The sequence below is a fragment of the Lacerta agilis genome, chromosome 3 (assembly GCF_009819535.1).
Source record: "Lacerta agilis isolate rLacAgi1 chromosome 3, rLacAgi1.pri, whole genome shotgun sequence".
NCBI lineage: Eukaryota > Metazoa > Chordata > Lepidosauria > Squamata > Lacertidae > Lacerta > Lacerta agilis.
This window is the reverse complement of record NC_046314.1, coordinates 9,326,170-9,346,981: the sequence shown is the minus strand read 5'-3', so window position 1 is coordinate 9,346,981 and position 20,812 is coordinate 9,326,170. Positions and strand designations below refer to the sequence as shown.

At 43.9% G+C, this 20,812-nt stretch overlaps 1 protein-coding gene and 1 non-coding gene across 2 annotated transcripts; both read right to left on the bottom strand.

The window, feature by feature from the left end:
• Positions 1–2,348: 2,348 nt before the first annotated feature.
• Positions 2,349–20,607, bottom strand: HSPA9 (heat shock protein family A (Hsp70) member 9). Its single transcript, XM_033142809.1, has 17 exons — positions 20,502–20,607; positions 18,899–18,957; positions 17,157–17,244; positions 16,782–16,963; positions 16,300–16,424; positions 15,040–15,113; positions 14,328–14,434; positions 13,623–13,785; positions 12,015–12,107; positions 11,149–11,358; positions 9,662–9,889; positions 8,422–8,526; positions 6,513–6,630; positions 5,912–6,006; positions 5,509–5,601; positions 3,600–3,740; positions 2,349–3,103 (listed from the first exon to the last, which is right to left on the bottom strand). The coding sequence occupies exons 1-17, from the start codon at positions 20,562–20,564 to the stop codon at positions 3,026–3,028; spliced, it is 2,022 nt and encodes a 673-aa protein (XP_032998700.1). The 5' UTR covers positions 20,565–20,607; the 3' UTR covers positions 2,349–3,025.
• Positions 6,359–6,424, bottom strand: LOC117044838. The gene has a single exon (XR_004426365.1). It is a non-coding gene; the product is annotated as a small nucleolar RNA SNORD63 (small nucleolar RNA).
• Positions 20,608–20,812: the final 205 nt, after the last annotated feature.

The window sequence follows — 20,812 nt, the reverse complement described above, 5'->3', positions numbered from 1 at the left end:
TGGTTGGCGTTTCCTGCCTAGCTTCCTCTCCGTTGGGTGGCTCCTCGGAGCCGCCCCGCCTACCGGCTCCGTCACGCCTTCCGCAGCGCGCGGCATGCCGGGAGGCGTAGTTTGCTGCCACGGAGGAGGTCGCGCAGGGCGGATGCGGGGCTCTCGCGTTGTCTGCGTCAGCGACGTTTTTCGCGTCAGGGTGCGTTTCCTTTAAAGGAGACGCGCACGCCTTTTTGGTGGGAACGTGTGGAGCCGCGTCCAAGAGTTCCACAGGGCGGGGTGGACCGATTCCATTTGCTACGTCGACGCGTGGGAGAAGCTGGAATAAGACGCTCCCCAAAGTTTCTGTTGCTAAACCAGGGAGCCCAATTAATAGTAATTGCTTTAATCGATTAAGCAGTAGTACACTTAAGACTAGCTCCCATGTAATTCAATGGAGCCAGGGGTAGACATGCATAGGGTGTCCTTTACCTTTGAATTTTTTCCTAGACATGCATAAAATCATAGGATTGGAAGGGACCACGAGGACCATCTAGTCCAGCCCCTGCAACACAGGAATCTTTTGCCCAATGTGGGACTCGAACCCACGACCCTGTGATTTAAGTCTACCAAAGAGCTATCCGCTGTTAGCCAGCTGGTCATGACCACGCTCCCAACTCAAGGTTAATGTGGTTTGGTCATAAAAGAACCACACTTGGTGAGACCCAAAGACCCATTTCAAGATCCTGTTTCCTATGCACAGCCAGCCATTTGCTTCTAGGAAACCTGCATGCAGGACAACACAGTGGTAGTAAACACCGTTGATTGTCTGCAGCACCTGTACTGCCAAGTGTTGCCATAAGATTGACATCAAACCAAGTCCCCATCTAGTACAGCCATGACTTCTAAGAAGCCCATAAACAGGGGAACATGGAGATGGTCATCCCTTGAGTTTATCTGCAACATCTGCTACTCAGATGTACAGTCTCTGTCCATGAAGGGTGTGTTTTTATTTGTTAAAATATTTTCACCCAACAGCCTTATATTTTTTCAGGCATCTTGCATTAGTTTACAAATAATGCAGAATGACATATCAGGGCACATTAAAGCAATTTACGCACACATAAAGACACCCCCAAAACCACCTCGCCCAAGTGTTTCATGTAGATGGAATGGACTGCCCTGTGAACCTTGGATGAAGGGCAGTATACAAATTTAATAAGTAAATAATAAATTAAAGCACGTTGAACAAAGAAAGAGCCTGGCAGTACTCAATGTGTCAATTGTGCCATGGAGAAGAGCAAATGTGGAGCATTTAACTCCCATTTCCACTTTAGAGGGTTATCACAGCTTTTGGTATACAAAGCTGCTAAGTCTGTTATTTTAATTTTATTTGTCTCAAGAGAAGCAACAGTATTGCATTCCTGCTATTTTCTCCCCCTGGTGTAGGTCCTCTACTAGAATCAACAGTTGTGTTTCAGTCCCAAGACCAGGCTAAAAGCCAGACAGAAATGGGTACAGACAATCCGTGTAATCCCAGAATGCTTGGAGTTGAGCCAACATAGAAACTGGATAGACTATCTAGCTCTGAAGGCTAATTCATGTGCCATGAATCTATATAAGCCTTAAAAAAAACAACAACCCATGAACAGTCCTGCTGGGTCAGTCTAAAAAGGTCAAATTAGTCCAGCATTCTGTTTTCAACGCTGGTAAACCGGTATTTCCAAAAAAAAGTTGACGAGTGGGGCATGAAAATAGCCTTCCTTCATTTTTTGGCCCCTGGTTAACCTATTAGAAGGTATACTGCCTCCGTATGTGGAAGTTCCATCTAGTTCTTATAAATAGCGGGTGCAGATAACAGACGCCAACTTGTGTGCCTTGGAGAAAGTGGTATATAAATGCAATGCAATGCAATAAATAAAATACAGACACCATTAAACTGGGGACTAGACAAATTCATGAAAGGCAAGTCTCAATGTCTAGCATTCCTTATGGCTGTGTACTACCTGCAGTATCTGAGGCAATATGCTGCCTCTAAGGCAGGGGTCAGCAAACTTTTTTTAGCAGGGGACCGGTCCATTGTCCCTCAGACCTTGTGGGGGGCCGGACTATATTTTGAAATGAACGAATTCCTATGCCCCACAAATAACCCAAAGATGCATTTTAAATACAGGAGCCAACCTGTATTAAGTGATGCACTCAAGAGGAAAGAAAAAAAGGTACACTTGTGAGCTTTACTCCTGTGAAGGGATCTTTCAAAACACCTGTTTAAAATCTCTAGTACATCTGACACCTTATATCGGTAGTAGCAGGTAGCAATACCAGGCTGGGGGGTGTTTGAAACAGAAGAAAGCTGTGATTTTTAAAAACACACAGGATTGATCAAATAAGAACATTTTTATTAATAGGGAAGCTTCTTTTTCTGCAAGAAGAGACACTGGGCAGAGCAGAAAGCCTAGACAAGCAGTGCATGGAACTTCAGAGTAGCCTTATTTATATAGTAACAGCTACATTAAAAACAATCCATTTCCTTTCAGACAAGACTATGCTAAGGTGCAGTTCTGTGTTTTCTCTGCCAAAGTAGGCAAGCCCTGCCTCTGCTTAACCCAGGCCCTATTGAAATCCCTTCATGCTAAAGCAGAAATCTGTTCCCAAAAGGAGGATCCATAATTAAGGGTGGAATATACACAGTTCAGGCACCCCATGGGCCTCATCGTGCCGCCCTCAAGCTGCAAGACATGGTTTCTAAACCTTCAGAAATTACTGCTGTGCTTACTCCCCCCCCCCAATTCAATAAGAGCTCCATGAATCCTCAGGATGCACTTGAAAATGTCACTGACCCCGGGGAGCTATTCCGAAATAAATTTTTGATCAGGTGATAATTTCACTAGTAGGACGCCATCACTAAATTTATACATTCAGGAAATTATGTATAGTATACTGCAAAAACACAGTAAGACATAAATCTGCCCACAGCTGCTCAGGAAGGTCCACTGGCTCCCAAGCTTCGGAACATTGTCCTCTTCCTGCTCCAGTCCATGCGAGACAAGAGGAATCATTGCTTTTCTTCCTTCTGATCCCCAGAGCTTGCAGAGCTTCCCGAACTCTCAGAACTCTCCCGCTCGGATGCCATCTGAAGAGGGGGGGGGGGGAAAGCAGTGTTAGCTCAACAGAGCACCGACTAACAGGAAGATGCTCCCTCTTACTTATTTCTTGCTGGCAAGCTGAGCCACAAGGAAGTGTTGACTGGACCAAAAATTAAACCAAATCTTTACTTTCACCAAGTACTCAATTAAATTATGGAAATTTGACACCTCTATCTGCTACTCCAATCAACCGAGCTGAGGAGCCTGCAATCTTCTCCCTTAATCACCAGATCTCAAGATGCAAGCATTCAAAACTTGTGCTACATTTTTTTCCTTCCGATCACTTCTCATTCCTAAAGTCAGCAATGATCAGCTAATACTGGCAGTGTCCAGCAATCTCTCTTATAGTTTGAGTGGCTTTGCTTACTTTTCCTTTACCCAGCTGGTCTTTTACTTGCTAAGACCAGGAGCACAAATACAACTAGAATTCCAAACCAGCTGCTCTTGCCCCCCGCCCTAATCTCCGGCACACGGCCCTCCTACCTTTTTATAGGCCATTTCAAAGAGTTTCAGGGATGCTTGCTGTAAGGTGGATGCTGCCTGCCTGATGTTCTCGCCGGTTTCGCTCTCTTTACGAGCCAGCAGTTCTCGCATTTTCGCAATTTCTTCTCTCAGTTTGTTGCACTGTAAAGCAATTTCAGAGAAACACATGTCCATAACCCTTTTGGCATTTATCAAAGCGGATCTTGACCTCAATAAAGCCACATAGTCTACAGTAATTAGAAGGGGCCATCAGCTCCCAGGGTGGAAGTTATTTTACTGATACCTTCAGCAAGGGGGAGGCCATGGAAACCAATCTGCCTGCCTTTACCCCAGTTAGTTAATAAAGATAAAAATAAATCATTTGTCTAATACGTTTTTTGTTCTCCTAGGTCTTGCTGCAGGTGACTGAAGTTTAAAGTCTATTTATTTGATTTCTATCCTACCTTTTCTCCAAGGAGCTCAAGGTGACATACATGGTTCTGTTGTGATATTAGTACAAACCGAGCTCCAAGAAGCGAGGTCACTTGACTTGACTAAGAGTCATATTTCACCCTGTGGGAATCACAGCAGCCCTACCAGCTTTCCCACACATGTGATGTCATTGTAATGTACGAATGTACTTTACTTTCTGTTTCCAGCTCAAGGATGCTGGACGTGTTACAGACAGCTCTGAATTATGAGCTGCTACGCAGATATATATATTCTGCACTTTATCTACAATAAAGTAGGTTTTTAGCCTTACTGGCTGGTGCGTGTTGTTTTTCAAGCTGGGAAACAATCGCATATCATCAGTGCCCCTGGACTCCAGTAGCCAGAGGGCACGGAGGCTTCGTCCGCCTTGGGGGTCAGTCTCTCAACCTGTCCCCGCGGGAAGTTTTCATAACAGGTTCACCCCCACTGATCCTCACAACGACCCTGTGAAGTAGGTTAGGCTAAGAGACACTGACTGGCCCAGGGTCACCCAGTGAGCTTCATGGCCAAGTGGGGATTTGAACCCTGGTCTTCCAGGTCCTAGCCCGAAACACTAACCACTACACGAGCTCTCAGACATGAATAGACTGTGCCATAAGCATCAAGGTCAGTTCTATATCATATTTTAAAATCGGTTGTTTATTCCAGTGAGTTCACGGCTAGTGGGCACAGCGAAAAGCTGAAATTCACGAAAATCATGATAATGTGTAGATGCTGCTGTTGTGACCAGCTCCCCTCTCCACTGGTCTCCCAGAACCAGAAAAAGTATGAAGAGGGCGGAGCAGAGACAGGCACACTGGGTGTAGTCTCAGATTGCTAGTGAAGGACTTGGAAGAGTTCTGGCAGAGCAGCAGAAAAATCAGTAGGTGGGGGAAGCGATAAGGGAATGTAATGTTTGCTTTGCACAAGACCAATCACACAAAATCACCAAATTTTGTTACTCTTAATGGATGGATCATGAATTTAGCAACATCACTAGTTTTTAAGAGAACAGAACAGCATTGGATTCTCAGAATAGTTCCCTTCCCCCAAGTTGACTTGGCCCCTTCATGGCTTTCCCAGCAACCTTTCTCACACAGGGGGTACTACCTCAATATAACAAAGCTTACAAGATTTTCTCTTTTTAATTTCTTGGGAGAACCCTGCATTTATTATCTCTGCCAAAGGCTTTCTGGAATTAAAATTAAAAATCATGAATTGTCTTAAAAGCCTTTTCTCATTATCGTAGGCTGCTTAGTTTCTCCGGTGATAAATTAGCACAACCAGGAAATTGCTGTATGAAGGATTATACAATTTAGAGAGCATTAGTTTTGCACATTCTGACAAAAAGAGGAAGCAAATTCAGTACATGCCCAGGCAGCGTGTCAAATCCATACACAATTAATTTTAGACTGAGACAAAGGAAAACAATTTGTTTACCGCAAGGCAGAACACCTACCTCATCAGCAGGTAGCTGATCTTTGAACTCTTCCATTTTGGATTCTGTATCATGGATTATTCCTTCTGCCATGTTTACAGCTTCAACACGTTCCTGAATAAAACAACAACTTTGGTAAAATATCCTTTTTGTGCCCCTAAAACTCCCATATCAATGAGGATCACGAAGCTGACACAGAATTAGGCATCTAAAGACATTTTACCCAACTGAAACTCTTCGGATGCTCATTCATACATTGCTCTGTAAGCAAAAAATGCTCCAATTCTATCAACTCAAGGATTTTAAAAAGCGAGTGTAGCATCTATTTTAGCTTGAGGACCTAGACATCTGCTCAAAAGTTATCCAAAGACGTAACTGCATTGGGAATCAATATTTCAGTCTAAAGTCATCACTGCAAAGTTACCTTTCTTCGTCTGTCTTCTTCTGCATATTTTTCTGCATTTTTCACCATATTCTCAATATCGTCTTTGCTAAGACCACCAGAAGACTGGATCACAACTACAGAAATATGAAAAGGTATTTTGTTTACAGAATGCTTCCTGCAACCAAAGCAACACATGCCTAGTAGGGATACAAAATTAAACCCGTAGACCACAAAAATTATGTCTGCTTGACCCTCACTGTAACATTATGACGTCTAGCATTTACACCCCACATTTGTATTAAAATTGCCAAAATTAACTTTCTGCAATCCGTATCTTCAATTAGTTTGTTCTCTTGCTTTTTAAAGAGCTATAGGCCTCCTATATTACTTGGCATTTTCTACTATCTGATGTAGTACTGTCGTTTTTAAGAAGAGCGCTTATGTAAAAGATCTCAAAGCCAGGAGAGACAAGCTTCTCAGTTGTGTTGTGCTCAGTTAGAAATCTTCCACACGTGTTTTCAGAATGATGTGTTGGTAATAGCATCACTGCACACACTTGACTGGTTCTGGCCATGAGCAAAGCTCAGAGATCTTATCAAATGCCCCCCCTTTCAAAGAAGCAACTATCTGGCACACTCACTCTGTTGCTCCCGTCCTGTGCCTTTATCTTTCGCAGAAACATGAACAATTCCATTGGCATCAATGTCAAAAGTGACCTCAATCTGGGGGACTCCCCGTGGAGCTGGTGGAATCCCAACCTGAAATCACAAGGTGCATTGTTGATAACCAAGAGGGAACAATTACTAATAAGCTTTGCGCCTCCTTATTAATTATGCAATAAATATTAAGTACAGCATTTGAGACCAACTGCTGATTCTACTTGCTATTCAGTGAAACAAACTAACATTGAAGTAGTACTGTACAATCTAATATTGATCCCTGATCAGATGTCAAACAGATCAACAACTATTTGACTTTTAGAAGGGAAGTTTTTAATGGTTGAGTTTTTAATATTTTGTTGGGAGCCAGCCACCAAGTGACTGGGGCAACCCAGTCGGAGGGGTGGCATATAAATAACATGATAATGATTTCCACAACTCCATGTAGTTGGCACCCATCTGCCTTGGGAGACAATGCAGGAGTGCACCTTTGGTGGTAAAGTCAAAATGCTGGAGCATTACAGCACCTGCTGTGGCTGTGGAGACTAATAAAGGAAAGACATGTTTTATTGCAGGTGGGGCATCTGGTTTTGCTGAAAACCCACTTGCAGGTTAATGCTTATTTGAAGGAGGATTTTCACTCAATGAGCACATGCCCTGCATGCAAAAGGTTCAAGGTACAATCTCTGGCATCTGTACGCAGGGTGGAAAGACGTCTAAGAGAGTTGCAGCCAGTGTAAACAGTACTTAGATGGATGAACAAACACAGGTCCCTGTGTTCTTATGCTACTTTTCTATGCTATGACTACACACTTACACCTATTCATAGAAATGCAGGGAAATACCCAATGTCAATCATCACCATCAACTTTATTGCACTAGCCAAAAGCTATCACATCATTCACAATGGGAACAAAACAAAACAAAAGCAATAAGCATAAAAACATCAGGCACTGCAGATACAATAAACCACGATCACTTCTCCCAAAAATTATTTGTTGCATACGATAGAATAGCAAGGGGTTCTCCAGAGGTAGAATGTGCCAGGTTAAATGTCCGAATCACCTTTGCAATTGACCGCTATTTTATCTAGTTCTTTTCTCCTGATTTTCTTAGCTGCCAACACATATAGTGCTACTTTATAAGATACGAAGTCATCAGTATCACTCAGCAGCCATCTCACCCTTTCCACCCTGTTCGAGTGTGTTCTATTTGTGAACAGGGGTTTTATAAATTGGTCTCTTGGTTCTATATATAGCAGGCATTGCAGTAAATAGAGATACTGGTCCTCTAAACAAGGTTGCCCACACAGACAAGGTCTCTCCTTTGCCGTACCGACCACCCACCAATCAAACTCCAAGTAGACCCACTTATTTCAATGGGTCTACCCTGGCAGATCCTGTACAGAAAATCTGCCCTTGACAATGGCAAAATTAACTCTACAGTTCATTTTTTCCAAGTATTGTTAAAAGGAGGTGCTAATAACTTAGCTAGACTGAAAAAATAATGAACTCTTCTAAAGAGATCCAGTGCCGAGGGCCTTCTTGGTAGTGGTGCCCACCCTGTGGAACACCCTTCCATCAGATGTCAAGGAAATAAGCAGCTATCCTATTTTTAAGAGACATCTGAAGGCAGCCCTGTTTAGGGAAGTTTTGAATATTTAATGCTGTATTGTTTTAACACTTGATTGGGAGCCGCCCAGGGTGGCTGGGGAAACTCAGCCAGATGGGCGGGGTACAAATAATAAATTATTATTACAAAATGTTCTGGGTTTTTTTGCTGCAGGAAAGGTGGCATATTCTGTGCAGCAATGTCTTTCAACCCTAGTGGGCAGAATGAAACTACTTCCTATAATTTTCATACCATTACGGTAGATGAAAACAAACTTACCAAAGTAAATTGGCCAAGCAGCTTATTGTCACCAGCCATTTCTCTCTCACCCTGGTGCACTTTGATCTCCACCTGAGTCTGTCCATCAGCAGCTGTAGAGAACACCTGTCAGAATGAAACACATTTCATATCAGCAGGGTTACAGAGCAGTGTTGTGCAATTAAAAATAGCAGCCGAGGGGAAAGCCAAAAGAATAGAAGGTAGCCAAAACAGTAAGAGACAATGTAATTTCTTCCAAGTAGTATTACAACTATCACAGCCTCTAACTCAGAGGTCGCCAAACTAAGATACGGCCCACCGGGCTCGTTAATCCAGCCCGCGAACCTTGCAGACCCTGCTGCCAGCTCAATCAGTCCCCGTGCTAAACAGGCAAGGCACGGAGGCCTCGCCGATCCGCAATGTGGATTGTCTGCAGCCAATCAGAAGTCGCGGATGCCTCTGGGCGCCGCCCATTCCTGCTGAGGTGGCTGAGCGGGAAGGAAGTGGCAGTGGTGTGGAGGCTGCCTCTGCCACCCAGGCCAGCAGCATCTGGTGGCCGTGCTTTCGGGAGGGGGTGGGTCCAGCCCCCCACAAGGTCTGAGGGACTGTGGACCAGCCCCCTCCTGAAAAACTTTGCTGACCCCTGCTCTAACTTATTAGCTAATGGAAAGCATAATATGTACTAGCAAATGACTGAAGTTCTGGGGGAAAGTAACTTATGCCTTAGAGCTGTAAGACAAAGCAGTGCTCCCAATGGATCTCCTACTCCCCCCCCCCCCCACTCTTCTCAGCAACCTGTCTCCATAGCTATTGTTAAGAGTCTCTGGGATAGCTCAGTTGGTAGAGCAGGAGACTCTTAATCTCATGGTTGTGGGTTCGAGCCCCACATTGGGCAAAAGGTTCCTGCATTTCAGGAGGTTGGACTAGATGGTCCCTACCAACTCTACAATTGTATGATTCTTACATAACTGGGCAGCATACAACAGTTACATCCTTAAGAATCATAGCCATTGCCATAATGGAGGAACAGCTTAGTCCTGCACGGCCTGTGAATTATGATAATATTCAGTTTTTTCTATACAGTACTGTCTAAACCTTTGAGCAAAGCAAGAGAATGATGACCTTGCAACAGACCAAGAGGAATAGGAAGGAACATGGCATAAACCATAGAAGGGTACAAAAAAAAACCACAGTACCATTTCACATAAAGCAATACTCAGAACATTGTCTCTCTCACTCACACACACACACACACCCCTACCTGGCTCTTCTTGGTTGGAATAGTCGTGTTCCTGTTGATGAGCTTAGTGAAAACTCCCCCTAGCGTCTCAATACCAAGGGAAAGAGGAGTCACATCCAGGAGCAGCACATCAGTGACATCACCAGCCAGCACGCCTCCCTGGATGGCAGCACCCATAGCAACAGCTTCATCGGGATTAACTGCTTTGCTAGGAGCGCGGCCAAACAAGTCCTGGACAGTCTGCTGTACCTGAATGGACACGTAAAGCATGCATTCCTGTTAGTTTTTTTGGGGGGGGGGCAGAGGGTTAGAAATGGCAAAAAATCCCACTGAATCTGCAGGTTACTCAACAGTAGACACATTCTCAGTTTCCCTCTAATTCTAGTAACAACATGCAGCCCAGTCTGAATAAGGAACAGAAGCTTTGAGATTTATATACATCATTGCACATATCTGCAGAAAACCACCACCATTATCTTACAGGAGACAAATACAGTGGACGCTCAGGTCGCGAACGCGATCCATGCGGGAGGTGCGTTCACAACCTGCAGTGCCACGTCTGCGCACACGTAGGTTGCAATTCAGCGTGGTGCGCAACCCGAAAACGCCCAACCTGAAGCGGCCGTAACCCGAGGTATGGCTGTATAGCCTTCTCATATGCCAAGAGAAATAAAATTATAAAACGCTTGTCTTTTGGACCCACAGCATTCTTTTACATAACGATCAGCCCTGTTCAGTTATCCCCCCCTTATGATGGACTTTCCCCAGCCTCCCGGGCACCTTCCAAAATTGGAGGGCTAATCATCTCTAGTAGGGAACAGAGCAGGCTCCCCACTGCACACAGTCACCCTCCAACATGTGAAGGATGAACTGGGAATATGATAGGAGAGGCAGGCTGAGTGCGTTCATCCACACTCTTATGTGATTAACATGGGACAGAACACAGATAGGGCCAAGTGCTGTGCCTTCACATGACAGATATATGGCCTTCGTCCACAAACAAAAGGCACAGCAGCAAACCAACAGAAGAATCTGAAAACAGGAGGACAGGGCCTTGAAAGGAGGCCCCTCCCATGCAATGACACCACTGTTCTCCTGACCCTCCAGTGCCTCAGTGCTACATGAGGGCTTTTCGGAGCCTTCAATAGTCATGCATAAGCCTCTGGGCACACACTGCCTCATTTATAACTTGAAGACAGATATGCTGGTGAGCTGGAAGGAAGCCCAAAAGCAAAGACCTCAAAAAACAAAACAAAAAACAACTCCCCCTGCAAAACAGACTTTAAATTCAAGCTACCTAGGTTTTAGCCACAGTTAAACTTTAACAGGCCAAGTCACGAGTGGCAAAGGCAGCAGAAAGGTAATGTTAACTTCATGCCAACACCATCTGCTGAGTTGTTACTCACTCCAGTCACTTTTGCTGTCTTAAGAGTTAAGCAAAGGTCCAAAGGGCACAACTGATGATTATAGGGGTCCAAGTATATTAAGTCACAGGAAATCTATTGTACCTTAGGCATCCTGGTCATGCCACCAACTAATATAACTTCACCAATGTCGCTCTTGCTGACTTCAGCATCCTGCATGGCTTTCTGGCAAGGTGCTATTGTCCTTCTGATCAGATCGGCCACAATCCCCTCAAACTGAGAACGAGTCAGCTTCATATTCAAATGCTTTGGCCCTGAAGCATCCATTGTAAGATATGGCAAGTTAATGTCTGTCTGCAATGCAAAGAATGATCAGCCATCAGCGATAAATAAATAAATAAAAAAGCACCCTTTCTGATCTGACTCTTTCCTCAAGTCTGTAAAGGTAACCAAATTGCTGTTCGTATTTATTCCGTCCAGACGAAGAATCAAGGACTTCCTTCAAACCAAATTTTGTAACACACCAACTCAAAATGTATGGTAATTGTTTAGGTTAAAACAAATCCTCCTTTGTTGTTACAAAGAAGATCTCTGGCCAAACAGCAATGCTTGACTGCAAAGCTTGAATAAAAAATGTACTTGTCACACAGTTAAGATCACTAGAACAAGCTACAGCTCACTACATGAGCTACTGTTATAGGATATGGCACTTATCTATTATTCTGGCCAGAAAGAAAAACTATTTATTTTTTCTCAGTAGTAACTAATTCCCTCAGAGCACCAAAAAAGGCAAACCCACCCGTCACCAACATTTGGTGCTTCTCCAATCATTGTATTGTACATGATTAGTAGTTTACGCATCTGGCTAGGCTCTAGGAATTTCCCCCAAAGCAACACTTCCATTAGAGTATTATCACATTTATGCAGGACTGCAATACTTCCACTACCGGAAAATACTCCCCACCTCTTGGTAGTGCTTTCGCTTGGGGTGAAATAATTCATTTATTCACCTGGACTGAAGAAGAGAGTTCACACTTTGCTTTTTCTGCGGCTTCCCTCACCCTCTGTAGAGCCATGTTATCTTTAGTTAGATCAACACCTGTCTGGAAAAGGACAAACAACATGTTCATAGTATTTTATTGTGACATAGCACAGCATTACAAAACCCACATTCTCTTACATGTTCAATATTTAAAGTGGCTCTTCAAAATCACGTGCTTTATAGCACTGGCAGTACTAATTGCACATGTAACCACATAAAACAGCACAGTACAGTCGTACCTTGGAAGTCGAATGGAATACGTTCCAGAAGCCCATTTGACTTCCAAAATGTCTGGAAACCAAAGCACAGCTTCTGACTGGCTGCAGGAAGATCCTGCAGACAATCGGAAGCCCCGTCGGACGTTTGGGTTCCTAAGAATGTTCGCAAACCAGAAAACTCACTTCTGGGTTTGCAGCGTTTGGGAGCCAAAACGTCTGAGTATCAAGGCGTTCGGGATCCAAGGTATGACTGTACTACCAACAACTTAAAAGGCTTTGCAGTATATGTGATGTAACACATCGGAGATTTACCTGACTTAAGCCAATTTGCTAATTTTCATTGTGTTGATGGATTTTAAACAGCGAGGCTGGGAATTCTCTTTCCTTCATTCTTTTTAATTAACATTAGAACTAATGTGTCTGTTCTTCACTCCAGCTACTAATACTAGACTAGCTACATCTTGGTACACAAGTGCCCCCTCTGTTGCCAAGCGATCATTTCCAGTCCCAGTTATGCTCTGCTTCTCATGTACGCATCAGTCCTGCCTGAGCTACATTTAAGGGAGAAAAGGTAAACCTTCCACTGCCACAAAATGCATGCCAAACGGTATTGGATGCTAACTAAATCTGGCAGTGCTGAATTGCCTGTTAATGTCAACAATTATGTAATCCACTCACTGTAACATCCAGCGAGCGCCCAAGCCTTTCCTACGTAGCACCATCAATTTACTTCAATGAATTTGGATTGGCTATTCACTAAACTTCATCTGACATGACTAACAAAACGAGACTGAGAGTTAACCAAATTTTAGTTGCATCCGTAAAGAAAGGCACTGCACTGAAACGGTGTGCTGTGGAAGAGGCTTTTTCTTCTACATCCACTCCAGCCTCAAACAGCCGTGCAAGGATGGAAAGTATAGCTGCCACCATATGGCATGAAGATCCATAGCTCATGACCATGCAGGCAACATGTGTCAGGGAGCCATAGTCAAACACAGCACTACAGCACACACAGACCTTGTGCCCCCCTCCTTGCAAGTATTCAGATGCCCACCACTGTAAAATGTGTATCGGCCTTCAGAGAGTTAAATTGTACTAAACACACCACATCACGTGCCTTCCCCCTGCTTATGTTCAAGAGGTGAAGACATGTTTAAAAGCAAAATACAAGAGGATTTCAGTAAGGCCAATGGCAATGGAGCAGAGATTGTACAGCTTTATTGTCTTGGAAGCCCGTGTAGCTCTTCTAATAGTTAGTCAGATCCATGCAGGTCTCCCTTTTTTAAGGTTAAATGAACACTTGAAAGAGCTCTCTGGCGGCCGTTTCACCTCCAGACCATGAAATACAAGCGACTTACCTCTCTTTTGAAGTCTTTCACAATATGCTGCAACAAGGCCTGGTCAAAATCTTCGCCGCCCAAGAAAGTGTCACCGTTGGTGGATTTGACCTCAAAGACTCCCTTCTGAATTTCCAAGACAGAAATATCGAATGTGCCACCACCCAAGTCGTAGACTGCAATACTAAAGGGGGCGGGGGACACACATGCATTAGCACCTTCAGTCATGGGGGAACATCAGTTTCCTCTTTTTAATCAAAGACTAACATGTTAAAGGAGTGAGACTGTTGCAAGTCGCTTCATTTAATTACTTGGAATCTTAAGATTTCAGAGGATGTCCAGTTTTTGCAGCACTATTTAATTTCAATCCAACAAGCAACTTGTTGAAACAGAAGCAGCTGCTTATGAAGGCAAGTATCAGGAATTCATGGGTTTATTTCCTTCTTGGCATGAAGGTCACTGTACTCTATGTAGTTGCATAGAAGAGAATGCCACCAATTTCAGAGGTTGCCCTGCATCTCTGCTTACAGGAATATAATATTTTGCTATACTGAGCACAGAGGGCTACATATGAAAGTATGCTCGAAAGTCTTTCAGTTCCATTGTTTGCTTAAAAGCTGGAGGAAGCCGCCCAGAAGCTGGCAATTCATTTATCTGACCTAAGAAACATAAAAGCAATGGAGCTCAAGTTTTCAGAAGACAGGAAGCAGGGTTTTATATACTTACACTTTGTCTTCAGACTTATCCAAGCCATAAGCTAGTGCTGCAGCTGTTGGCTCATTTATCACCCTCAAAACATTCAATCCAGCTATCTGCCCAGCATCTTTAGTAGCCTTGGAAGAAAATAATGGCACGTTAAAAAAATGCTTGATTACAAAAAAGGCCAATGTTTCCTCTGCAAAACAGCTTTTGAGAGAACTCTTGTAAAGCAACTATAATGGGGAAGTGCTATAATTCAGTGGCTGGAGCATCTCCTTTGCATGCAGGTTCCATATCCAGCCCCAAGCTGCACTAAGTAGGACTGAGACTGCTCCTTTTCTGAAATCCTAGAAGCTGCTGCCAGTTAGTGTAGACAATACAGTCATACCTCAGGTTGCGCATTTTCAGGAAACGAACGTGCCGAACCCGGAAGTATCGGAACGGGTTACTTCTGGGTTTTGGCGCTCGTGCAGAAGCACTAAATCACGCTTTGTGCATAAGTGCCAAATTGCGTCACACGCGTGTGCAACCCGAGCATCCACTGTACTTAGCTAGATGACCCAATGGTCTGATTCAGTATAAAGCAGCTTCCTAGGTTCTTAATGGAGTCACATGCATTTTGGACTTCAGGCATTAACATATCCATGGAGAAATATATATATGGAAAAGTACTCCATGTATACTACTGCAGCAGAAGACAAGACACAGATGAAGCAGATTCAGATTTCAGCAACCTTACCTGCCTCTGAGAATCATTGAAATAAGCAGGGACCGTGATGACAGCATTTTTTGCCGGATGCCCCAGGTAATTTTCTAGTAAGTAAAAAGCATCATTTAAAATAGGTTCATATACAGACATGTCAAAGCAGAGATTCCAATCTGGATGGCTTCCAGCTAGTGAAATGATTATTTAGACTCTATGAAAGATAGGGAGTAGGTTTGCTTTTTTAAAATATTTGTATTTTGACCTTCCTCCAATGAGTTCAGGGTGACATACAAGAAACAGTCCCATTTCCTCCTCACAACCACCATCTAGGTAGGTTACACAGAGCTTGGGACTGGGCTGAAGTCACTATCAACGCTCCTAATATCTGGATGAAATTTGAATCCAGGTCCCTTTGGTTACAATCTGACACATTAGCAAATCAGCTACACTAGCTCTGTTAAGTAGAGATAAAACATGGAATATTTTCCTGTGTTACCCCTTTCCCGATCAGGAAGTTTTTGATGCTTGATGTTTTACTATGTTTTATATATGCTGTAAGCCACCCAAAGTGCCTGGGGAAGACTATGCATGACTTCCAAGTACAGGTTTATGAAGTGCATACTATTCCCCCCCCTTGTGCATACTCATTGCCTTTCTCCTCTTTCTTTTATAATCCTTAATAAACTTAATTCATTTGAACCCTGGTCTTGACTGGATTCTCTACCACCAAAGGGAGAGCGCCTTCCATGCTGCTCACAATGCTTAAGTCTAGCAAAATGCTTCAAATCAAGGGTTAAACCACAGAGCCTAGGGCTTGCTGATCAGAAGGTCGGCGGTTCGAATCCCCGTGACGGGGTGAGCTCCTGTTGCTCAGTCCCAGCTCCTGCCAACCTAGCAGTTCAAAAGCACATCAAAGTGCAAGTAGATAAATAGGTACCGCTCCGGCGGGAAGGTAAACGGCGTTTCTGTGCGCTGCTCTGGTTCACCAGAAGGGGCTTTGTCATGCTGGCCACATGACCCGGAAGCTGTACGCCGGCTCCCTTGGCCAGTAATGCGAGATGAGCGCCGCAACCCCAGAGTCGGACACGAGTGGACCTAATGGTCAGGGGTCCCTTTACCTTTTTAAGAGGGCAAGATGAGCTGGTGCCGGACCAGTGTACACTGTGGAAATTTACCTGGGAAACCCCCTACAATTTGGTAAATAATCCATGGGTCATGGGCACCTCGTTTGTGTGGGGATGCCGAGTCTCTCTACTTCCCACACTCCCAGCTCAGATGCTCTACTGTACAAACCTGCTGTCTCCTTCATCTTCATCAATATGAAGGCACCAATCTGGCTTGGGGAATACAGCTTTCCATGAGCTTCTATCCAGGCATCACCATTAGAAGCACGGACAATTTTAAAAGGAACGTTTTTGCTGGAATTACAAGTATTTTTTAAAAGGTTAGAGCCTGCGTCAACAAATCAATCATGCATCATCACCATCACTCCACTGGCATTGTTCTTTAATGAAGCAACAAAGCAGGCAAATCGACAATTTTAAAAGAACAAATGCTGCATTTCTGTAAAACCATCTCTAAACTATTATACGACAGAGACCCTCTAGTCCAAAGTCCAACCTTGGTCTGGAAAATTGGCCAGTGAAGGCCACTTTATTTCAATTGTTTTATTCAGATCATCCACAACTACATTTGGAGCTTACAAAGCTCCACAAGTGCAAATATGTTTAGGTTTGCAGCACAGTTCGCATTAATAGAAAATATAACTTCCTTACATATCTTTCTGCACTTCCGAATCATCATATCGCCGCCCAATTAGTCGTTTTGTTGCATAGAATGTATTGGGGGGATTCGTGACGGCTTGTCTTTTAGCTGGCATGCCAACCAATCTCTCACCATCGCTTGTAAAGGCTACAACAGAAGGGGTCGTCCTGGCACCTTCTGCGTTTTCCAGCACCTATGCAAGATAAAAGAATATGCAACAATGTCTGTAGTTGAAACAGCAGAAACTGGGTTTTTCTATTTTATTGTCAGGAAGAGTTGGTTTCTATTTAAGACTATACGCTCCTTTGTGGAGGAGGTTCCTCAAAAAATGGGGTGTACATTTTAAGATAAACAATGAAGCGGATAAGCAACTATTTCCAACTCACTTTCGCTTGCTTCCCTTCCATGACTGCCACACACGAGTTGGTCGTGCCGAGATCAATGCCAATGACAGCACCTTTGATTGCTTCTGATCTGAAAGATAAATTTAAATGTATTCTAAGCAAGAAAACGTCTACCTTCCATCGTGCCATAAAAGCAGCAAGCCTACTGTTCTTCCAACTGTATCATAGTTAGAATAGTGACTGCATTATAAACAGTACAACAAAAAAACAAGATCACACTTTATTTTGTCCCTAATCTATGCAGAGCAAGCACTTCAGCATATTTAACAAACACACAAGAGTAAAGATGTTAACTACACTATAACTGATTCCAGCTTTTCAAAGGCAAAGTTATGGTTTTCGCCATCACTACTCAGAAGAGCTGAGTAGCGCTTTACAATGGGGGCTTCATACTAGATCTTATGACCCTTTCCGCTACTGCTGTTTCACATAGCAGTATGCTGAGAGATAACTGGAAAGGCAATTGTCCTCCCTCATCACTAGCCAGAGAAAATTCTGGATTGACCTAGGTTGCTTACAGCAGTACCTTGCATCCTAAGAGCACAAGGCTAGCACCTACTGTGAATTATAGATCTACTCCCACATCTTGGGAGGGAAGATACACTCTTCAAAGATGTAGATAGAAATTCTGACTTAAACCTCTCTGGGACAATACTGCCTGAAGAGCTTTTAGAACCAAGGTAGACATGAACCATAGAGGTTGGATCTATCAATTGCCGTTAACTTGACAGCTAAATGGAGCCTCAATGTTCAAATGATGCATGATGAAACCTCTTTCTTTGTATAAATCCCTTCTTAAAGCCAACCTTTGTACTGAAGCTTTTGACATAATCTCCTACTTTCCTTGCCCTGGAATAATGACACTGTTAAGTTTCCCGTTCATTTCCCCCTTGAAATCCCTTGGCGCTGGGATCCATCCTCCTGTGTTTTGTAGATGGTGATATACCATATATAAGAAAGAATTATGGAAGACACTAGGATTTAAGTTTTTTCTCTAACCGGAATCCATGCCCAAGCATACCATAAAATTATCATGTCAGTATTAACAGATTTCAGAAAACGGATGATCTACACAAATTGAAATTCTCAGATTTTTATTTTTTCTTGGGAGCAAGACTGAATTTCCCAACAATTACTCTTTTTTTTACCAAAAAGAAAACAGTACAAAGGTTAATACTTGTCTGGCATACGTGCCCCCAACGTATGAGCCAGTCTCACCAGAAATTTCCAGTTCTGTCATCCGCCATTTCTTTTTAGTTACAGGTAGGTAGCCGTGTTGGTCTGCCATAGTCAAAACAAAATAAAATAAAAAATTCCTTCCAGTAGCACCTTAGAGACCAACTAAGTTTGTTCTTGGTATGAGCTGAAGAAGTGTGCATGCACACGAAAGCTCATACCAAGAACAAACTAAGTTGGTCTCTAAGGTGCTACTGGAAGGAATTTTTTATTTTATTTCATTTCTTTTTAGTTATTGTCTTTCTTTCCTCTACTTTTGGAGAAAGAACTCTTAAGGAATGTTTGGTCTTCACACCACCCAAGGGTTCTTGATATGGCTATAGGTTTTCCAAAATCAAAAGCTTTGAATGCCTACAATTTGAGGAACGAATTGCCATCTTTGCGATGCTCCTTTTAATAGTGAAGTAAAAATTTGCTTTGGCACTTTCAGTTCACATTGCCGTTTCAACAAGACAAATAATGCTAGCTTGTTCAGCTATGTTACTTACGCATATTGCCTGCTCGTTACAGATCTGAGGATATCTTGACTTAAGCCGTTCCAGGAAACCTATAAAACAAATGAAGCTAATGAGACATATTCAAAAATAGCTACTATATGTCAATGAAAATGAACCACCTTCTGCCACCACTCTTAATGCTCTTAAAACTCAAAAACATGTCTTCATACAAGAAGAGTGTACCAGTTAAAAGCTTGATGATGGCTTCAGCTTCGCAAAACTCCTGACTTCTGTAGTTTTTATTGCCCTACCTGCAAGTTAGTTTACATTCTGATCCTATACATGTTAACTAAGAAGTCCCACTGAGCTAGATGGAATTTACTCCTAAGTAAGCCCAGACAGAAATTCAGCCTCATGAGCTATATCAAACACCCCTGAGCAAGCTTGCTTTCCAGGGGCAATTCTTTACTAAGATGTAATCTCAAGCATACTGCTTTTCAGTTCCAAAGCATCTCCCACCTTACCAATTACTACTTCAACAGAAGCCAGTTTGGTCATGATATATGCAGGTCCCAATAATTCTAATCCACCAAGGCTAATTTTGCTGCTCCCCATGTTTTGAAAAAACTTGATTTTTAACATACCCTTTCAGATTCTTATCTACCGTGCTAAATAATTGTTGTACCTATTAACTAAAGCATGGGTAGGCAAACTAAGGCCCGGGGGCTGGATTTGGCCCAATCGCCTTCTAAATCTGGCCCGTGGACAGTCCAGGAATCAGCATGTTTTTACATGAGTAGAATGTATCCTTTTATTTAAAATGCATCTCTGAGTTACCGGTATTTGTGGGGCCTGCCTGGTGTTTTTACATGAGTAAATGTGTCCTTTTATTTAAAATGCATCTCTGAGTTATTTGTGGGGCATATGAATTCGTTCATTCCCCCCACCAAAAAAATATAGTCTGGCCCCCCACAAGGTCTGAGGGACAGTGGACTGGCCTCCTGCTGAAAAAGTTTGTTGACCCCTGAACTAAAGGGCAGACGTAGCTCAGAAAGTAAGGGGCCAGCTGTGCTATTCTAAAATCCAGCCTTGCAGCAATACTTTTTATTAGGCCAACCAAAATAATGAGGAAACGGTGCAGAACCGTTACATAAATTATTCGGCGCGTTACATAAATTATTTAATGGAGATTCTCCCCGCCCCCACCCCACCCGCATTAACACACGTGCTCTCCTCAACAGATGCTTGAATCCTCAGGCCCTCGAGCCAGGCCAGGATCTGACACCCAGCGGCAAAAGAAAACTCATTTTCTTTACTCCCCCCCCCCGACTCTCCCTCTACACGCATAAAAACCTGATTTTAAAAAAAATCAGCAAACGCCGGTCAGATTTAACGAAGCACGTTCACGCACGTGTCTGCACCGACACACGTGTCCTGTGCGACACACGTGAACCGCGGAAAGGTCGTGTGGGAACTAGTCGGTTTTGAGGCACCGCGCTTCCGAGCTCCGACCCCCCCCCCCCCCGTCGCCGCCTGAAGGGCACGGAACGGGGTCCTTCTTTTCCGACGGGGGCTCCCCACGCCCTTGGCCTTCCCCTTTTCGCTCGTCCGTCCGTCCGTCGTGCCTTCCCCTTCTCCGCCCAGGGCGCCTCACCTGAGCAGTCCCTGCGGCGGCCCCTCCGCGGCGCAGAACCAGCAAGCGGGCGGCAGTCAACATGGTGGCGGCGGCGGCGGCACTGTCGGAGGCCTCAGGAGGAGCGGAGAAAGCTGCGCACGGCCGCTGCGGGTGCTTTCTGGAAGCCTCTGGCCCACGTGAGGGAGGCGAGGGGGCGTGGTCCAAACGCGCGCGCGCGTCGTGCGGGGGGCCTCCGCCTTCCCGCGGTCGTTCTAGCAAAGCGCCGGGGGAGAAACGCCCGTGTCAGTAAAAAACACCCACACACACGTACCCCAGTACCGCTTTGAAAC